We start from the raw sequence: 16993 nt of genomic DNA, 5'->3' as shown, positions 1-16993 counted from the left end.
CCTGCAAGGATCAGAGCTGCAGAGGCCAATGCCCAGCGGAGGCCTAGGCTGAACAACCAGGGGTTCTGGCCCCCTTGGATGCATGACTGTACCCCGCAGCCAGCCAGGCTAGTCCCTACATGGGCCTCACTAGAGGAGGCTTCCAGGCCAGTTCCAGCCAAGAAGGGACAGTAGAGTCACAGCAGCATGTGTCCCTTTCTTCCCCTGAGAGTGGCCTGGGGAGAAGGCCTCCCCCGAGGGCCGGGCTGTGTTCACCCCCAGGGTGGGGACAGGGAGAGACCCCCATAGAACCTACCTTGGGACCTGTATGGCACCTCCCAGGCCCTTCACACTGTCACCTCACAGTCCCTGTAGGAACTCACAGGGAGCTGCACCCCAGGGGCCCGGGCCCAAGATCGAGCAGGCAAGACCATCTGTCTCAACTTGGGGCTCGTAGATGGCTCCTGAGAGCCAGGGCAGGGTCAGTGGGACCTTAAGGGGACTGCCATTACCTCCAGAGAGAAATGGAGCCATTGGTGTCCCCACAGTGCAGCACCTGGTCCAGGAAGCCGGCGTTATATACTGAGAAAGGTGTTTCAGATGAGAGTGATGGAGGAGTGTGAAGGCGTGTTAAGCAGAGTAGCTTTCATCTTGGAGGAAATTCTGTGAAACTCTCCAGGGTTTGCTGCTTTGCTGCAGGGAAGGGGTGGCCTCAGATGTGAGATGAACATACGCAAATGAGAAGGAGAAATGAGGAGGAGGCCTGAGGGGTGGCCAGGGAATGGCAGCCCCTCTACTGTCTGTACCCTGGGTGGCCTGTGACTCAGTTTCCTCTCTGGGTCAGAATCCCTGTCTGTGAGTGCAGGTAGAATGGAGGCTGGGTGCTCCCCTGGCACAGGCTGGTGGTCTTCCCATAGGTGGCAACTCGAGGACGGCTATGGTGGCAGCTCTGAGTCCTGCAGATATCAACTATGACGAGACCCTCAGCACGCTGAGGTGTGTTCTGAGGGGATCCCATCCATCCTAGGAGAATGGGCAGTCTGGTGGGGCTGCCTCTGGGGGATTCACCAGGACCCTGAGGCTGGAGGCGATGTCGTGGGGCTCCAAGGCTCACAGCCATTCTGTCCCTGCCACCCTTTGTGTGCCCTCTGGGACTGAAGGTGCCCAGTGCCCTGTGGGACCAGGGTGGAGAGCTGTGTGCTGCTGGCCAAGGGAGCAGGGGTTTTTCGGGGGCAGAGGGGCATGAGTGGGCCTTGGGGACCCTGAGTAGGGACATAGGTGAATGTATAGCTGTTGAGCTTGGTGGCCTCTGGCTCCTTGAGCAAGCACTCTGGGTACATGTCTCATGTCTGCACATACCTGGACCGCAGTTTCCTGGAGGGCACCAGTGAGGCAGGCTGGGTGGCCCTCCTGAGGTTCTCCCTGGTCAGTGGTCTTGGAGGCCATTCACAGTGGCCATGGTGGGGTGACTTCATAGGATGCCAGGCTGAGCTGGTGCCCAGGCAGGGCTCTGGACACACTAGGGCCTGGGCACAGACCTGCCCTCAGCCCACACCTCCCGTGGCTGCCCAGGTATGCTGACCGCGCCAAGCAGATCCGCTGTAATGCTGTCATCAATGAGGACCCCAACAACAAGCTGATCCGAGAGCTGAAGGATGAGGTGACCCGGCTTCGGGACCTGCTCTACGCCCAGGGTCTCGGTGACATCACCGACAGTGAGTGTTTTTGCTGGTCATGTCCTGGGCACGGCCATGGGTGTCACACTTTTTCTCTGGGACCCCACCCTGCCAACTGCCACCAGGGCTGGGGGAGGCGGCATGGGAGTTCCGGGTCCCTGCCCTGGCTCTGGGGCAGAGCTTCCTTTGGGTGGGAGGGTGAGTGTTCTGGCCTTGGCCCGGATGGAACTGCATGGCCCAGGTTTGGAGCTGGCCCAAGCAGGCCAGGGACGACTTCCTGGGGCCTGTGGCAGGCATGGGTCTGGGGGTTGGCTGGCCCTGTCCCACGCTGAAGATCTCCACCACCTGCCTGCCATCACACACCTGAGAGCTGGGTGCACAGACCCTCTGGACCCAAGCCTGCTCTTCTGTTTCTGTCTTTCTCCCCACGCCTGCCCTCCCCGTAGCCAACACTGTGCCTGGAGGACCCAAATGTGTGTATTCCCCACTGCTGCTCTGCACGGCTTTTTCCCGGCCGCAGGGGCACAGGGCAGCGCGGGCAGGGTGGGGTCTGGACTCCCTCCTCAGAACTGCAGAGTGGGTGACCTCACTCTTGAGTTCCTCCCATCCATGTGGAAAACTGAGCCATGGATAATGGGTACATCTTGGCCCTTTCGAGCCTACAGTAGCTGAGGGCAGACCTTTGATCTGGAAAGGTCAGGATGCCGCTGCCTCCCCACCTGCACCCAAGCCCGAGCCTGGTCTACACACACACACACACGCGCGCGCGCGCCAGTGTGTGGTCGCTCCTGGTGGGTGCTGCCAAGTCCTCCTGGCTCCCTGGCTGCCTTGGCCTGGGGCTGGGAGTCCCCTTCATCTCCCCAATGCCCAGCGCTGCTGCTGGCTGCTGCTCTGTCTGCTTCTGCGAGGGAGGGCTGGGCACCCTCCTGGGGTGCTGTGGGGCTGGTGGAGGACAGGCACGCCCTCCGAGGTCCTCTGCTCTCCTCCATGCGCTCTCTGGGCCAGTGTGTTCACATGGCTGGGTGTTTAGTGCAGCCCACCCTGAAGCTCTGAGGTGCAGGAAGAACAAAGGCCTGGGGGATGCTGTACACTCCCGGCCCTAGGATGTCCAGCTGCGAGTGGCTGGCACACTTGGGCTGGGTGCAGATGGAGGTCCTGGGACAGGGGAAGGCAGAGTAGAGCCCACAGGGTGCAGAGGGCCCATGGTGCTGCTGCAGGGAGTGAGAGTGGCCAAAGCCCCAGCCCTGAGGCTGAGGGACAGCAAGGCCCTGCATGCGCATATCCTGGTCCTTTCGGGCTGCTGCTGGTTTGTGTTTCTGGCCTTCTCTTGGTCCGCATCTGTCCTTTCCCCAACTGTGTCTCTCTTCTCTCTCCCTGCTGTCTACCTGTCTACCTCACCTGCCTTAGACCTGTCCGACCTTGAGAACAATAACTGTAACCACAATGAGGCTGCCCTGAGTCCAGCCCCTGACCCTCTCTCCACAGTGACCAATGCCCTGGTGGGCATGAGCCCCTCGTCCTCGCTCTCTGCTCTGTCCAGCCGTGCAGCCTCCGTGTCTAGCCTTCATGAGCGCATCCTGTTTGCTCCAGGCAGTGAGGAGGCCATCGAAAGGCTGAAGGTGAGGGTCAGCTGAACTGGGTGCCATGGTGGGTGATGGGGTGCTGGGTGCTAGGAGAGAGTGAGCTTAGAGAAAAGAGAGGCCTCTACCCCGGATGCAGGCGGCCTACATGGGGCTGGGTGATGCAGCTGGAGAAGTGTGGCAGCCAGATGAGCCGTGGCCCATCCTCAGCCCATCCACGCAGTATGTCCAGATGCTGGGCTACAGAACATCTGTCCCTTGAGCAGATGAGCTGCTGGGCAGACAGTGCCCAGAGGACCCTGGGTCTGGGAGCCCGATGTGTGGCGCAGGTGTGAGATGTCCAGGCTGAGATAGTTCGGCAGTTGCATGAGCTGATGTTTGTTCACGGAAGTGGGCCAGGCAGCGTCCACGTACAGAGTGGGTCCCCATCCTGTAGCCCCCAGCAGCCTGTGTGCAGCACACTCCTGTGTGCTTCTACAAGCTGCACATGCTGAGAAGGTGGTGCCCTGGCCCCCAGCACCACTTGCAGGCCCCTGTAGAGTGGCTATGCAGGGGCGACTGTGCAGGGAAGTGGTGAGAGCCCAGGCCCAAGGTCAGGGGAGGCACAGAGGCCCAGCCCAAGGCTGGTGAGACAGGTGGCCCAAGTGACCGGGGATCGGAACACTGAGGTGCAGGGCCCTGGATGTGAGTCTTGGCTCCCAGATGGGCCCAGTGGTCTCCAACCCTTTCCTAGCTCACATCTCTGCCACCCACCTCACCCCACCTGGCACCTCATTGTACTCCATTTTGCTCCCCAGGAAACAGAGAAGATCATTGCTGAGCTCAATGAGACCTGGGAAGAGAAGCTTCGACGGACAGAAGCCATTCGGATGGAGAGGTATGTGTTGGTGGGGACACTGAGGCCTGGACTAGCCCGGGAGTTCACAGCCCAAGCAGGATGACCCTGGGATGGCCGTATCCCTGCCTCAGATCCCACTGCCTCCTCTGACCCCATGTGGCACTGGCCTGGAGGCCTGGGAGGCCTGCCCCTGGGTGGGCATGTGCATAGGTATGGTCTCCTGGGGTTGCTGCAGCTGGCTGACCAGGCAGGAGGCTGCTCAGGCAGTTGGTCAGGCAGGGCTGAGGCCAGTCCTGGAGCCCTGCTGACCCTGACTGTCCCCAGGGAAGCGCTACTGGCTGAGATGGGCGTGGCCATGCGGGAGGATGGTGGCACCCTGGGCGTGTTCTCTCCCAAAAAGGTAGGAACTGGGCCTGGGCTGTGGTGCTGCCCTGACAGGGATGGGACACTGCCTCTGGGGACACTGTCCCTGGTGGCCATCAGGGTCCCCAGAAGGAGGGGAGTGGGGTAGGGCTCTGGCCAGGATTAGGTGGTCTCCCTCCCTTGCAACCAGACTTCCTGTGCAAGGGAGACTCTGCCCCTGGTCCTCGTAGTTGGGTGTCTGACTGGCTTTGGGACATCAGATGGGTCCTTTAGCTGTGTGAGGTGTGGACAGGGTCCCTTGAGGCTGGGACAAGATTGGAAAGCCAGGCCCAGGCTACAGACCTGAGCTATGTGGGCCTGGTGCCCCAGAGTTGTGGCAGCCCTGCCTGCAGGGTGAGCTGGGCCTGGGTGCGGGCTGGTTGGAGCCGGTGTCTGGTGAACCTGCTTCCTAGTCAGGCATGTGCAGAAAGCCATGGGTCCAAAGGCTCTTCCTGGGAGGGCTGTTCCTTTCCTGTCTCCCATCAACTCAGCCAGGCAGGGAGGACACCATTGTGAGAAGCTGGGCCTGGGACTGGTGGTGGCCTGGGACTGGGACGAGGTCAGGCAGGTGGGCAGATTGGGCTCCTGCCCTCCCCAAAGAGCTGACCCTCCTATCCCCTCAGACACCGCATCTGGTCAACCTGAACGAGGACCCACTGATGTCCGAGTGCCTCCTCTACTACATCAAGGACGGGATCACCAGGTGGGACGCAACCAGGCCAGGCGAGGGGTGGAAGTGGCAGAGATGCCCTCTTCCTGCAGCCTTCACTGCCCCACCAAGAGCCACTGAGCCTGTGCTGATGGCACCGCCTGCCATGTGCCCTTCTGGAGCAAGGCTGTGGCCTCTGGGCTCAGTGGGTCCCCTGGGTCTGGGGTCCCCCACACTCCCACACACCCCCTGGGTGTTTCCCAAGAAATCCCAGCTGGGTCCCTGGGCAGTGCTGATGACACCCTCTTCCCCCAGAGTGGGCAGGGAGGATGCAGAGAGACGGCAGGACATTGTCCTGAGCGGGCACTTCATCAAGGAGGAGCACTGCGTCTTCCGGAGCGACATGCGGGGAGGCAGCGAAGGTAGCTCAGTCACAGCCCACCCCACCCAGCTCGGAATGGTTCTCAGGGCATGCTCTGGCCAGGATGCCAGAATGTGCGTGGTGTGTGTGTGACACTTGGGGAGGGTGCCCAGTGTCTCCCATAGCCTCTGTGAAGGCTGTGAGGCAGGAGAACAGGGAGTGTGTGTCCAGCAGTGCATGTGGAACGTCTGGGCAGGTAGCGAGCTGGGCTCTGGGATAGAAAGCTATTCTGCGACACTTTCGTGTTGGCTGTGGAGCAGCCATCTGTTCATCTTCCCTCCTGCCCCCACCTTCCTCCAGAAGGTGACACTGCCTTGCTTGGTGTGGGCCTGTGGCATTGCCGTGCTGTTGCCATCCCATGGCACTGAGCTCAGACATCTCCAGGCAGACATCCAGCCAGCCTCTGGCCCACTGTCCACCTTGGCCACCTGAGGATAGTGGCCCTCAGCAGCTTTGGGACAGCTGTCTCCTCCAGAATGCTCCTTTCTGCAGGTCCCCGTTCCCTCCAAGACAGCTTCACCAGTGTTTCTCACCTCGTCCACCTGCAGTCCTGGGTGGGGCCTGGGGCAGCCTCCCTGCCCTGAACTTGCCGGGGTCACTTTCCTCCTGTGTTATTGGGCGAGGTCCCACCCCGGCTCCTCCAAGGCCCAGATGGGCCCTTGCCAGTGGTCAGGCTGTGCATCCAGCAGGAGCAGGGCAACCTGGGAGGGACCCTGGGTCCCAGCAAGCTGCGCTCTGCAGTGACAAGCCCTCACCGTCCTCCCCATAGCTGTGGTGACCCTGGAGCCCTGCGAGGGTGCAGATACTTACGTCAATGGCAAGAAAGTGACAGAGCCCAGCATCCTGCGGTCAGGTACAGTGGGGGCATGTGGAGGCTGCGGGGTAGATGGGCATCCTGCAAAGCCTCTGTCTCTAGGCCTGAATCACCCCTGCTGCCTGTGAAGCCCCTAAAGGCATAGCCTGCTCCAGTGGCTCGGAGTGGCTGCTCTGCAGGGCTGGGTTCTGGGGAGTGGCAGGGCATGGATGCTGGGCCAAGCTGAGGTATAGCAGAACAGTCAATGTGGCTTCATCCATGAGCATCGAGGGCCCTGATGCCCTGATGTACACCCCAAGCACCCGGTATGAAATCTCTGCTTAGGAAAGTCAGAGAGATATGAAGGTGGCTGTGCTGAGTGGCTGCACTTTCCTTCTGCTGGGCTCTACAGAGACCAGGAGCAGCGGGGCACAGGTGGGGTGCAGCTGTAGGCTGGTGAGTCCTGTTCCCTAGGCGCAGAGGCATAGAGCTGTGGGCTGGGGGGTGTGCCAAACAAACGCGTAGACAGAGAGCTGCAGGCTGGGAGCACTAACACAAAGATGCATGGGTGCGGAATTATAGGCCAATGAGTGTCGTCACACAGACACACAGGTAAGATCTGTGTCAAGGAACTGGTTTACATGAGTGTGGGATTGCTGGCCAGGACTAAACCCACAGGCAGGTGGCAGGCAGGTGTCTGGGCTGGGGAGGACTCGGTTTGCAGGTCGAATGCTAAGCCCACTATTGTCATCTGCTGCAGGTGTTGATCACCTGGACAGCAACCATGGTAGAGCTAGACCAGGTGGCATCAGAGGTGGTACAGCCTGGCCACATGGCAGGTAGAGTTCCTACAGTATCACCTATGGCCAGGCGTGAGTTCTTGGCTGGGAACTGGCAGGATCCCTCTGGCCGCCTTGGTGGTAGGGAGGCAGGGAGGCAACAGCACTGCCCGATTCCAGCCTGTGGCCACTCCCAAAGGACCTTTGGCTTCTAGTAGGAGCTGTCAGGACTGTCCTTCCTTTGAAGGGAGGACCCCAGGGTCACCCTGAATCAGAAGGTCACCTTGCCAGCCATGTGGACCCTGAGACTCAGGTGGTCTCGGCTGAGGACGACCTTGGCTTGGATTTTCCTCCTGGTGCTTGAGCCCAAGGATAGGGAGACCAGGGCACTGACCCTAGGCTGGGGTGGAAGCCGAGTAGAGACTGAAAATCAGAAATGAAGCTGTCCAGAGAGCTGAGCAGGACCAGGCAGAAAGCAGGCACCACCCTGCGGTTGGGCTGTACCCCGCCTGGGTCTCGCAGACAGGTGGAACCAAGAGGTCATCTGTGGAGGGCATGGAGGAAACCCCTGCACCCCTCCTCCCTTCTCCTAACCCCCTGGAGCCCTTCTGGGTCTCAGGACCCCAAGGCCGGCGTTGCCTCCCTCCACAGGAAACCGTATCATCATGGGTAAGAGCCACGTGTTCCGCTTCAACCACCCCGAGCAGGCCCGGCAGGAGCGCGAGCGCACACCCTGCACAGAGACACCTGCTGAGCCTGTGGACTGGGCGTTTGCACAGCGTGAGCTGCTGGAGAAGCAGGGCATCGACATGAAGCAGGAGATGGAGCAGAGGTGAGCCCTGGGCTGCCACCTGCCCGCACACCCCTCAGCCCATCCACCTTGTCTCACCCCCTGCGGCCTACAGGCTCCAGGAGCTGGAGGACCAGTACCGCCGGGAACGTGAGGAGGCCACCTACCTGCTGGAGCAGCAGCGGCTGGTGAGAATGCCTGGCCACCCCTGCCACCCACTCTCCCTGGCACCTGGAGGATGGGTGAGGCCCCTGGGTCTCCATGGTGTAGGGAACCAGGCCCTGCCTCTCTGCAGGACTATGAGAGCAAGCTGGAGGCACTGCAGAAGCAGATGGAGTCCAGGTACTACCCGGAGGTGGCCGAGGAGGAGGAGGAGGAGCTGGAGGATGAAGGTGAAGGGCCTTTGACTGGGAGCACTGCAGGGCAGGACTTGGAGGGCTGTGCTGCAGCTTGTGCATGTGCACACACACACTCATGTGCACACACACACTGTGCTGGCAGGGGGCTGGGGCCCTTGGTGTGCTGGCAGGGGTACGCCCTGTGAGACCCACATGAGTCTGCTGCACCTGCCACAGCCTCCCTCTGAGGGCGCTGGGCAGAGGGCCTTTGATGGGGAGGGCAGCCCCTTGTCCTCTTCTGAGCTTTCTGCTTGGCAGACCTTTCCTAGTACTTTCTCCTCTGCACTGAGAGCTGTCGGAGTGACTTTGAGTTCCCACACACAAAGCCCAGACCCAGCAAGTGAGGGGTGTCCACAACTTCAGAGAGGGTGGAGGCCCCGGGCCAGTCCTTCCTCGGGCCAGCCGCCCTCCTCCCTCATTTGGCCTCCATGGTTTGTCTTTCACTCTGCCCGGGGGACACAGAGCCAGCCAACCTGGCCTTGCGGGGCAGGTGCGGGGCGGGTGTGGTGTCAGGATTGTGACTTCCCTGCTGACCTGGTGGCCTCCCCACAGTCCAGTGGACAGAGCGGGAGTGTGAGCTGGCTCTGTGGGCTTTCCGCAAGTGGAAGTGGTACCAGTTCACGTCCCTGCGGGACCTGCTGTGGGGCAATGCCATCTTTCTCAAGGAGGCCAACGCCATCAGTGTGGAGCTGAAGAAGAAGGTGGGGGCCCGGCTGGCCTGTTTCCTCCTATCAGGGACAGGGCCTCAGCCCTTGTGTGATTGGGCCCCTGCCTAACCTGGGGTCCCTGGGGCTGGCGGGTGTGGACACCTGGCCTTATCTGCTCAGGGGAGGTAGCCAGGTGCCAGGAGGGGTGTGGGTCCCCTCGGCGGCCAGTTGGAAAGCTGGGGGACTATGATGGGGCTCATGGCCTAGACCTTGGGGAGTCAGGATCGAAGTCTCTCCTGAGGCCTGGTGTTCGCCGCCAAGGGACTGATGAGAGTCACTGCCTGTCCCAGGTCCAGTTCCAGTTTGTCCTCCTCACGGATACCCTCTACTCTCCACTGCCACCGGATCTGCTGCCTCCAGAGGCTGCCAAAGACCGCGAGACTCGCCCCTTCCCCCGCACCATTGTGGCTGTGGAGGTCCAGGACCAGAAGAACGGGGCCACCCACTACTGGACGCTGGAGAAGCTCAGGTGTGGCTGGCAGGCAGTGAGGCAGACAGAGAGGGATAGCTGGGTGGAGCTCCTGTCACCATGGGCACATGTAGGTGCCACTGTTTTTGCTGATGTGGTTCTTTTAAATGAAAAGAAAAAAGTGAATAGAGCCCAGCCTTCCGGAATCACTCTCCTATCAGTGGTGTTGTGGTACACAGCAATACATTTTGGTGTTTTCTTACGGATGAAGATGCCCAGGGCCTGAAGCTAGAGATTGTGCTGCTGGGAGGGGGCAGCAGCATGGCACTGCAGCGGGCCCTGGGTTGAGGCTGGAGCCTGGCTGGCATCACAAGAGTCAGCGGGCACAGGGCCTCTGCTGTGGAGCAGAGGCAAGGAGGGCTCAGGAAGGAGCACCCCACTCTACCCCAGCCTACTGCTGTGCCCTGTGTGCCCAGCAGGAAGTGGAAGAGAATGGGGTGCACCTGTAGGGAGCATTTCCCATAGCTTACCCAGGTGTGTGAGGAGATGGTAAACTCCAGAGAAGAGAGCTGGTGTCACACCACCCAGGACACAGGCACAGCCCACCCTGTGGGCCACAGTGTGGAAACAGAAGCCAGGGCTTTTCTCAGGAAACAGCGCTGTCAGTCCATCCTGGCTGGCTTGAGGGTGGAGGGCGTGCTGGCTGGGTGTGGGAAGTTGGGGACCCTGCTGGTGTGCAAGGCTATGTACCAATAGCAGCTGTCTTTAGTCCCAGTGGACTTGGGCAGGGCTCTCTCAGCCAGCAAGGCCTTGAAGACATCAAAACATCAGAGACTGGAAAGCAGAAAATACTGTACACATGTGCACACATGCGCACGCTCACAGAGCTTTCTCAGCCAATTTGCACACACTTTGGCAAACACACACATCCGTGCACACACTCACACCTGTCCCCACTTCTGGCAGGTATGGCTTGGTTTTCTGAAGAATAGGCAGCCACTATGTCCAGCTTCTGAGGCCCTGTTAAATACAGGCCCTCGAGGGCACAGGTATTTCATCCCCACAAGTGTTTGCCTGCCCTGGGGAACAAGAACTTAGTGTTTTCTCATCTTCTATACGCCATCACTGCCTCGAGCTTGTGGGGCTCCATGCCGTGACCCCCATTTCAGGCTTCATTTGAGTCCCCCCTCCCTCCTCTGTTCACTTCCCAGTTGCTGTTGCCTGGACAGGGTTGAGTGGACCTGGTGGTGAAGCATGTGTTTACCTGAGGGATGTCAGCTTGACTGGATCCCAGGCTGTTGAAGAGTTCTGTGCAGCAGAGCCCTGAGCCTGGGTGACTGGATGGGGCAGGATGGTGTGGACACAGCTGTGCCCACTGCTGAGAAGAGCTGGTGCCAAAGCTGAGCTGTCCTGAGCCATGCCATCCTTGTGTCCTGCAGACAGCGTCTGGACCTGATGCGGGAGATGTACGACAGGGCCGCAGAGGTGCCCTCCAGTGTCGTCGAGGACTGTGACAATGTAGTGACCGGAGGGGATCCTTTCTATGATCGCTTCCCCTGGTTCCGACTGGTGGGCAGGTGGGCACCTCCCCTTCCCTGGCAGAGAGTGAGAGAGGCAGTGGGATGGAGCAGCCCAACCCCTGGCCCCGACCTGGAGAAGAGCCCCAGATGCCACCAGGCTCCCCCACCACTCCTCACCACACACCCACAGACGCCTTCTCTTAGGGTCCTGAAATGGGTCTTGCCACCACCACCCATGCCCCCTGTGGGGCCCCTTGTCCATGTGTGTGAATGTGTGGGGCTCCCAAGCAGCCAGGGCCTCGGCAGCTGTTCTAGGTCTCTGGCAGCCTTGGGGTTGGGAATGTGGAGACAGGGCTGTGTCACCAAACCTTACAGGCTGTAGAGACCACCACCTTGTTCTCTGGGCTCCAGTTTGAGGTCTGTGCCAGCCCCAACGCCACATGGCTGTGGTGTTCTGAGACCTTAATACAGCTAAGCTCTGGAGGACCTCACACAGCCTTGGCTATGTCTGGCCAGGACCCCTGTTTCAGTCACACCAGTTGATGCCTTCTAGAACCTCCTGGAACCTTCCAGCTGACCACATTGGTGTTTTTATTTTTTGCCAAGTCTGGGGACAGGGCACATTTTTGGTTCTCTTTTAAAGCAGTGTTCTTGACGGTGTGTGTCTGGTTTTGGTTCAAAACAGAAGCCCACTCCCCCCCCCCCCCCCCCCCCCCCCCCCCCCCCCCCTTCTCTTTTAAAGCAGTGTTCTTGACGGTGTGTGTCTGGTTTTGGTTCAAAACAGAAGCCCACTCCCCCCCGCCCACCCCACCCACCCTGTCCTCCTGCGAGTAGCTGGTGTTAACTTCTCTCTGTCTTGTCGTACTAACCTCAGTTCAGTCATCTCTGGCTGCAACAGCTACCCTCTTCTCAACACATGCATGAGCGAGCGCATGGCTGCTCTCACCCCCTCCCCCACCTTCTCGAGCCCCGACTCCGACACCACCGAGCCTGCCGAGGAGCAGAGTGTGGGGGAGGAGCAGGAGGAGGAGGAGGAGGAGGAGGAGGACCTGGAGGACGACGTCTTTCCGGAGCGCGCGCTGTGCAACGGCCGGGACCCGTTTTACGACCGGTCCCCCCTGTTCAGTGTAGTAGGAAGGTTGGTGAGGTCGAGGAACGCATGCTGGGAAGGAACCAGCTCTTTTGCACGGGAGCACTGCTGTGGGCACCATGGGTGTCAGGGCCAGACCCTGGGCCCTCCTGGCTGGGCAGGCTGAGGACTGGCCTCTCACCAAAGTTGGGGAGCCTCTGGGGCTCCCCATGTCCCTGTCACAGGGCAGAGCTGGGTCCAGGTGCAGAAGGTGACATCCGGGTAGACCATGCAGCTGGGAGCTGTTTTTAGGCAGTGGGGGCCTGAGCAGCAGCTGTGATTTAGGTCTCAATGTTGTGTGTCCCTTTGCAGGGCCCGGGGGCATCTGACAGGTGTGGCCCAAGCTCTGGGCCCTGTCCTGAGGACCAGCTTCATCCTCACTGTCCAAAACTGAGGCATTTATGTGCACTCAGCGCTCCTCCACTCTGGGGACAGGAGCAGGCCTGCGTGCCCCTCTGCTGCCTCCCCCTGAAATGAGGCGGGGCCAACCTCCCCAGTCTCCTGACCTCCCCAGTCTCCATGGCAAGAGGCATGGTGTGGGACCCAAGCCTCCCCCTGGAGTGTACCCTTCGAAGACTGGAGCTGGTCATCATGTCCACCAAGCAGCCAAGAGAGGCCAAGGTCAAGAGGTGGAACTGAGGCTATAAGGAGGCCTAGACTTGAGGGTGTTGTCCTGCAGGCAGATTTGGCGAAGACAACCACTTTTCCTGTGTTTATTACACAGGAGAGAGGAAGGACAGGGCAGGGAATCTCTGGCCACAGAGGGTAGCAGTAGGCATTCGGGGCCTGCAGTGGCCGCAGTGTTGTAGGTCACTGACATGAACAGAGTAAGTTTTAACTCTTGCAGCCAGTCCTCTGAGAGTTTAAGATGGCTCCTTTGAGCCAGGCCAGTGGACACTTCCAGAAGTCCTGACCTTGGGGAACTGGCACTGAAACTGAAGGCTGAGGGTGGCCCTGCAGAGCATGGGCCTCTGTGGCCCCCTCCATCAGGAAGAGAGGGTGGTGTGAGAGGCCCCTGCAGGCGGCAAGTTCCCATGGCACATACCAGGGACTTGCTCTGATTAGTTTCCCTAGTTGTCACCAGGTTGGCATTAGGTGTCATTAGCTGCTGTCCCTGCTGGACGCAAAACAGGTAGTGTCCCTCAAGATGCCCCAGATCTGGAACCCCTCTCTGCTGGGCCCCAGCGGGAGGTGCAGACCCAGGCCTGTTTCCTGGAGGTTTCAGTACCACGCCCTGGCTGTAGGGCCAGGCCTCCCACCTGCATGGCCAGGAGAGGTTCTGGGTGTCAGATAGGCAAGGGGTCAGGACATGCAGTGGTCGAGAACAGCACAGAAAATGGGGTGTGGGCTCTGTAGTCTCAGCCAGAAAGAGCTGGGTCCTTCCAATGTTTTTCTCCCTCTTGTGGATTTGAGATTTCACAAAACTCCCAAACTGACCAAAAGTCACCCTGCGAGGCCCAGCCCTGTCTCAGGGGTGGCTTGTGACGGGCTTCATCTGGCACCAGCCTGATATTTTTGGTTTGGCAAGAATTGGCTTCTCCCGCGCAGCAGCTGTGCAGGCCCAGCCTGGGAAGGACCTCCTTTGATTTCCCCATATCCTCCTGGTAGCTGCTGGCTCACGCTGGCTCACTCCAAAGCTTCAGCAAAATTGGGGTGCCCACTCTTGCCCCCCTGGAAAGGCTCCCTGGGTCCCAGCATGCGTCTTTGCTCCTCACCAATCTGTGGTTAGCGCTGCCTCCTCCCTCCTGCCCACCGCGCCTGCCACTCTCTCCGCTCTGCCCTCCTGCGCTCCTGGCGTTTCAGTCTGCTTCAAGGCCCCTTGGCCGTCGGGGTGCCAGGCAATGGGGTATGCAAGGGGCTGAGCACCTGTTGCCCAGGCTGAGGAAGTGGGCCTCAGTCTCTGACTGGTGAGATGGGGGCATGGGCGCTGCAGACAGCACGAGAGCCGAGTGCCTGGGGCGAGTGTCCCCAGGAGTTGGCTCCAGAATCAAGTCCAGGGCTTGGGGGACAAACGCAGGCCCAGCAGGAGGCTGCAGTATGTCAGCTCTGCCACCTGGGCTCCCTCAGCCCCCATGCTGGGGCCTCTGGACCTAGTCCCCTCATTTGCTTGGGCAGTGGCCAGACACATTTCTCAGATCCGGAGTGAGGCTGGGTGTGCAGATGGGTGTCTTGTGGCCAGGGCTGGGTCATGGCCCCTGAAGTGGCTGACATGTTCTCTCTGGGACCTGGAGGGCCATCCCCCCTCAGGCCAGAGACCTGCACCACCTGGTCTGTTGCCTCAACCTCCGGTGTGTCGCCCAGGTGGGCTCTGTGTGGAAGGCAGAAGGGGTCTTCCAGCTCAGGCTATGGCTGCATGGGGGACGGGGATGTGGGCTACGGAGGCCCTGCTGGCCAAGAGGCCTTTGCTGCCACCAGGCGGGTTGAGGTTGGGGCTGCAGCAGGAGAGGGCCAGTGAGCTCCCTTGCCATTTCCCACACCAGGCATCAGGCTGAGCTAAACTCCGTTCTCCCCGCCCCCGGGCAAATGTGCTGCTCCCCCGAGCTGGGTGACAGGGTTCAGAGAACTGGGGCAGCTTGGCTATAGCCTCTAGGTTCATTGTAGAACCTCCAACCCCCAGCTGAGAGGTTCCCAGAACCCCACCCCATGGGCCCTGCCTCTGGGCACAGCCTGTGTATGATGTAGTGGCCTGAGGTTGGCTGTAGCAGTGCCTGGATTTCCCCTCTGCCAGGAAGAAGTTCTGAAGGGCTGAGGCAGAATGGTCTCCTTAGTTACCTGGCTGCGTTAATGGAGTGGGGAGGCTCAGGGTGAGAAATGGTAAGAGACACCTGCAGGTCACTGCCAGCCCTGCCTCCTCTTCTGTGCCTCTGCTTGTTCACCTATGAAATGGGCCCAGGGGCCATGTTCTGCCAGATCTCACCTCCTCATCTCTCAGGAAGGAGTGCGTGGCTGGCTGGGCCCAGACATGCCTCCCATGTTACTGTATCTGCTCTGCCTGGGGTATGGTCCCAGGAGCCTGACATAGCAGCTGGGGCTCCTTCCTCAGGTGCTCTTGTCTTGGGGTTGCCTTGCCATCCTTCCATGGGATGTCAGAAACCCCAGGCATCTGTGTGCCATGTGGCAGGAAGCACCTGCCCTGGGATGGTAGTAGGTTTCCAGCAGGATGTGTCAGCAGTCAAGGAGGGCTGCCAACCGCAGCGCTGCCAGGCAAAGCCTTGCCTCAGTTTTCCTTTCTGTGCACTGCTGTAGACCCTGGGACCAGCCCTTTAGGGAGTCCCAGGAGAGGGTCGGTTCTGGGTGGTTGTGACCATGAGTATACCAGGAAGGCACCTGCCCCGTACCATGGGCCTTGGTGGTCATCTCCATGGCATCCTGGCCAGTCCAAGCCTGGCCATACTGGCTTCCTGGAGCCCCAGGAGTTGAGCCCTACAGGGGCAGCCTGAACTGGCTGCTGGCACTGACAGCTGTTCACCCCTCCCAGCACTGTGCTCACCTGGCCCAGGGCACAGATACCCCTAAGGTACTCCTAGGGGCTCCCTGAACTCCCTACACAGCAGCTCCTCACTGGCTCCTGGAAAGAAGGGTGAAGACTGGTGCTCCCTTGGAGTGTCCTGAGGGGACATTGAACGAGGGCTTCCTGTGCCCTAGGAGTGTGGTGAGGGGCTTATTCTGCTGCAGGAGGATAGCCCAGGGGCTCCCAGGCCCAATCCAAGGCCTGCCCCAGTGACCTCAGCCAAGTACTGTGATGGTGGCCTGGTCTGTGTGGCAGGATGCTCAGAAAGCAGGAGGCCTCAAGGTCAGTGCCAGGAGGCTGAGAGTAAGGGGCCAGGAGAGTAGTGACAGCTTGGCTGTTGAGAAGGGCAAGAGCCCATGGGCTCTCCCGGACCTTGAGGGGCTTGATGCTCCTGGATTGAGCTTGGGTTTCTGGAGGGTGTGGGGCTTCTGGCTGGCATCCTCAGACCTTCCCCAGTGATGGGGAGGCCACAGGGGCTCTGACATCGCTGACTGGGAAGAAGCATGGGTGGGGCTCTGGTTCTGCGGGGCACACTGAGCTGCATCCCTGTGAGCAGGGTGTCGTTCAGGAACAGGCACGGTGGGCAGAGTCTGGTGTCCAGGGCTGTGTGGGCACTGTGTTCATCCTGTCCCCTCCTCCTCTTCCATCCCTGCCCTGCCCTGTCCCCCTGACAGCAGCCCGTGTCCTCTGCCTGCTTCCTCTGTCCCACACCTGGGTGAGAGCACTGTCCTACTCTGCCTCTTCTCCCACCGCCTGTGTCCCAGTCCTGCCCATCCCGGCCTTGATGTGCCCCTTCTAGAAATCACCTGTCCTCTGGCTGTGGGTCTCTACCCAGAGAGGACAGTGGCTGAGGGCCGGTTCACAGGCGGCTGGTTCTTGCCACAGCACAGCTCACCTTGGTGGCCCTCCTCCCCTAGAGGGCGCCCAATCCCAGAGGGAGCCCCCTCCCTCAGAAGCGCCCACCCAACCAGCCCCCCTCAAAGTCCACACACCAGGCTGGCACATCGTCTTCAGCATCCACTATTCCTCTGCCCATGATGCCCTGTGTTGGGCAGCTGGGAGGGTGCAGTGGCCACAGGGCCCCTGCCCAGGCCAGTCCAGGCACCAGATGCAGGGACAGGAGGTTCTTGGTCTTAGGTCATGGATGGGGCAGGTGGGCAGTGCTGCAGGTCTGGGGTGTGCTGGCCTGGGGTGCCCCCCTGGAATCTGGGCTTTGGGGGTAGAACTGCTTGGTCAGAGGTGGTGGCTCATGGGTCACCCCAGCTGGGTCCTCATCCTTGAAGCAGGCTGAAACCCCCCAGCTGCCCTCTGCTCAGCCCCGCGCTGGGCTTCGCTGGGCAGCACCCTCTGCCCTCATGCCCCTTGCCCGCCTACTCTTTGCCTCCGCTCCTCCTGTCTCTGTGCCGTGAAGG

At 60.4% G+C, this 16993-nt stretch overlaps 1 protein-coding gene across 23 annotated transcripts in view; it reads left to right on the top strand.

Annotated features, from left to right (window-relative positions):
- The window catches only part of Kif1a (kinesin family member 1A), a 72484-nt gene that overhangs the window by 32784 nt on the left and 22707 nt on the right, over positions 1-16993 (top strand). For 8 of the 23 annotated variants that reach the window (XM_010606612.2, XM_010606614.2, XM_010606613.2 and 5 more), the window contains exons 12-27: positions 897-975; positions 1552-1694; positions 2102-2128; positions 3141-3274; positions 4033-4112; positions 4398-4473; positions 5099-5178; positions 5440-5546; positions 6315-6398; positions 7769-7949; positions 8023-8095; positions 8203-8299; positions 8858-9006; positions 9303-9481; positions 10861-10998; positions 11816-12079. In XM_010606612.2, coding sequence (XP_010604914.1) covers positions 897-975; positions 1552-1694; positions 2102-2128; positions 3141-3274; positions 4033-4112; positions 4398-4473; positions 5099-5178; positions 5440-5546; positions 6315-6398; positions 7769-7949; positions 8023-8095; positions 8203-8299; positions 8858-9006; positions 9303-9481; positions 10861-10998; positions 11816-12079 — 1891 coding nt within the window. The remainder of the gene's footprint in view (positions 1-896; positions 976-1551; positions 1695-2101; positions 2129-3140; positions 3275-4032; positions 4113-4397; positions 4474-5098; positions 5179-5439; positions 5547-6314; positions 6399-7768; positions 7950-8022; positions 8096-8202; positions 8300-8857; positions 9007-9302; positions 9482-10860; positions 10999-11815; positions 12080-16993) is intronic. The other 15 variants (XM_033764746.1, XM_010606618.2, XM_010606617.2 and 12 more) reach the window with 5 other exon arrangements.

Source organism: Fukomys damarensis, unplaced genomic scaffold (assembly GCF_012274545.1).
Source record: "Fukomys damarensis isolate Sample0158 unplaced genomic scaffold, DMR_v1.0_HiC HiC_scaffold_16, whole genome shotgun sequence".
Classification (NCBI taxonomy): domain Eukaryota; kingdom Metazoa; phylum Chordata; class Mammalia; order Rodentia; family Bathyergidae; genus Fukomys; species Fukomys damarensis.
The sequence above is the reverse complement of the archived record's forward strand: the minus strand, read 5'-3'. Positions and strand labels throughout refer to the sequence as shown.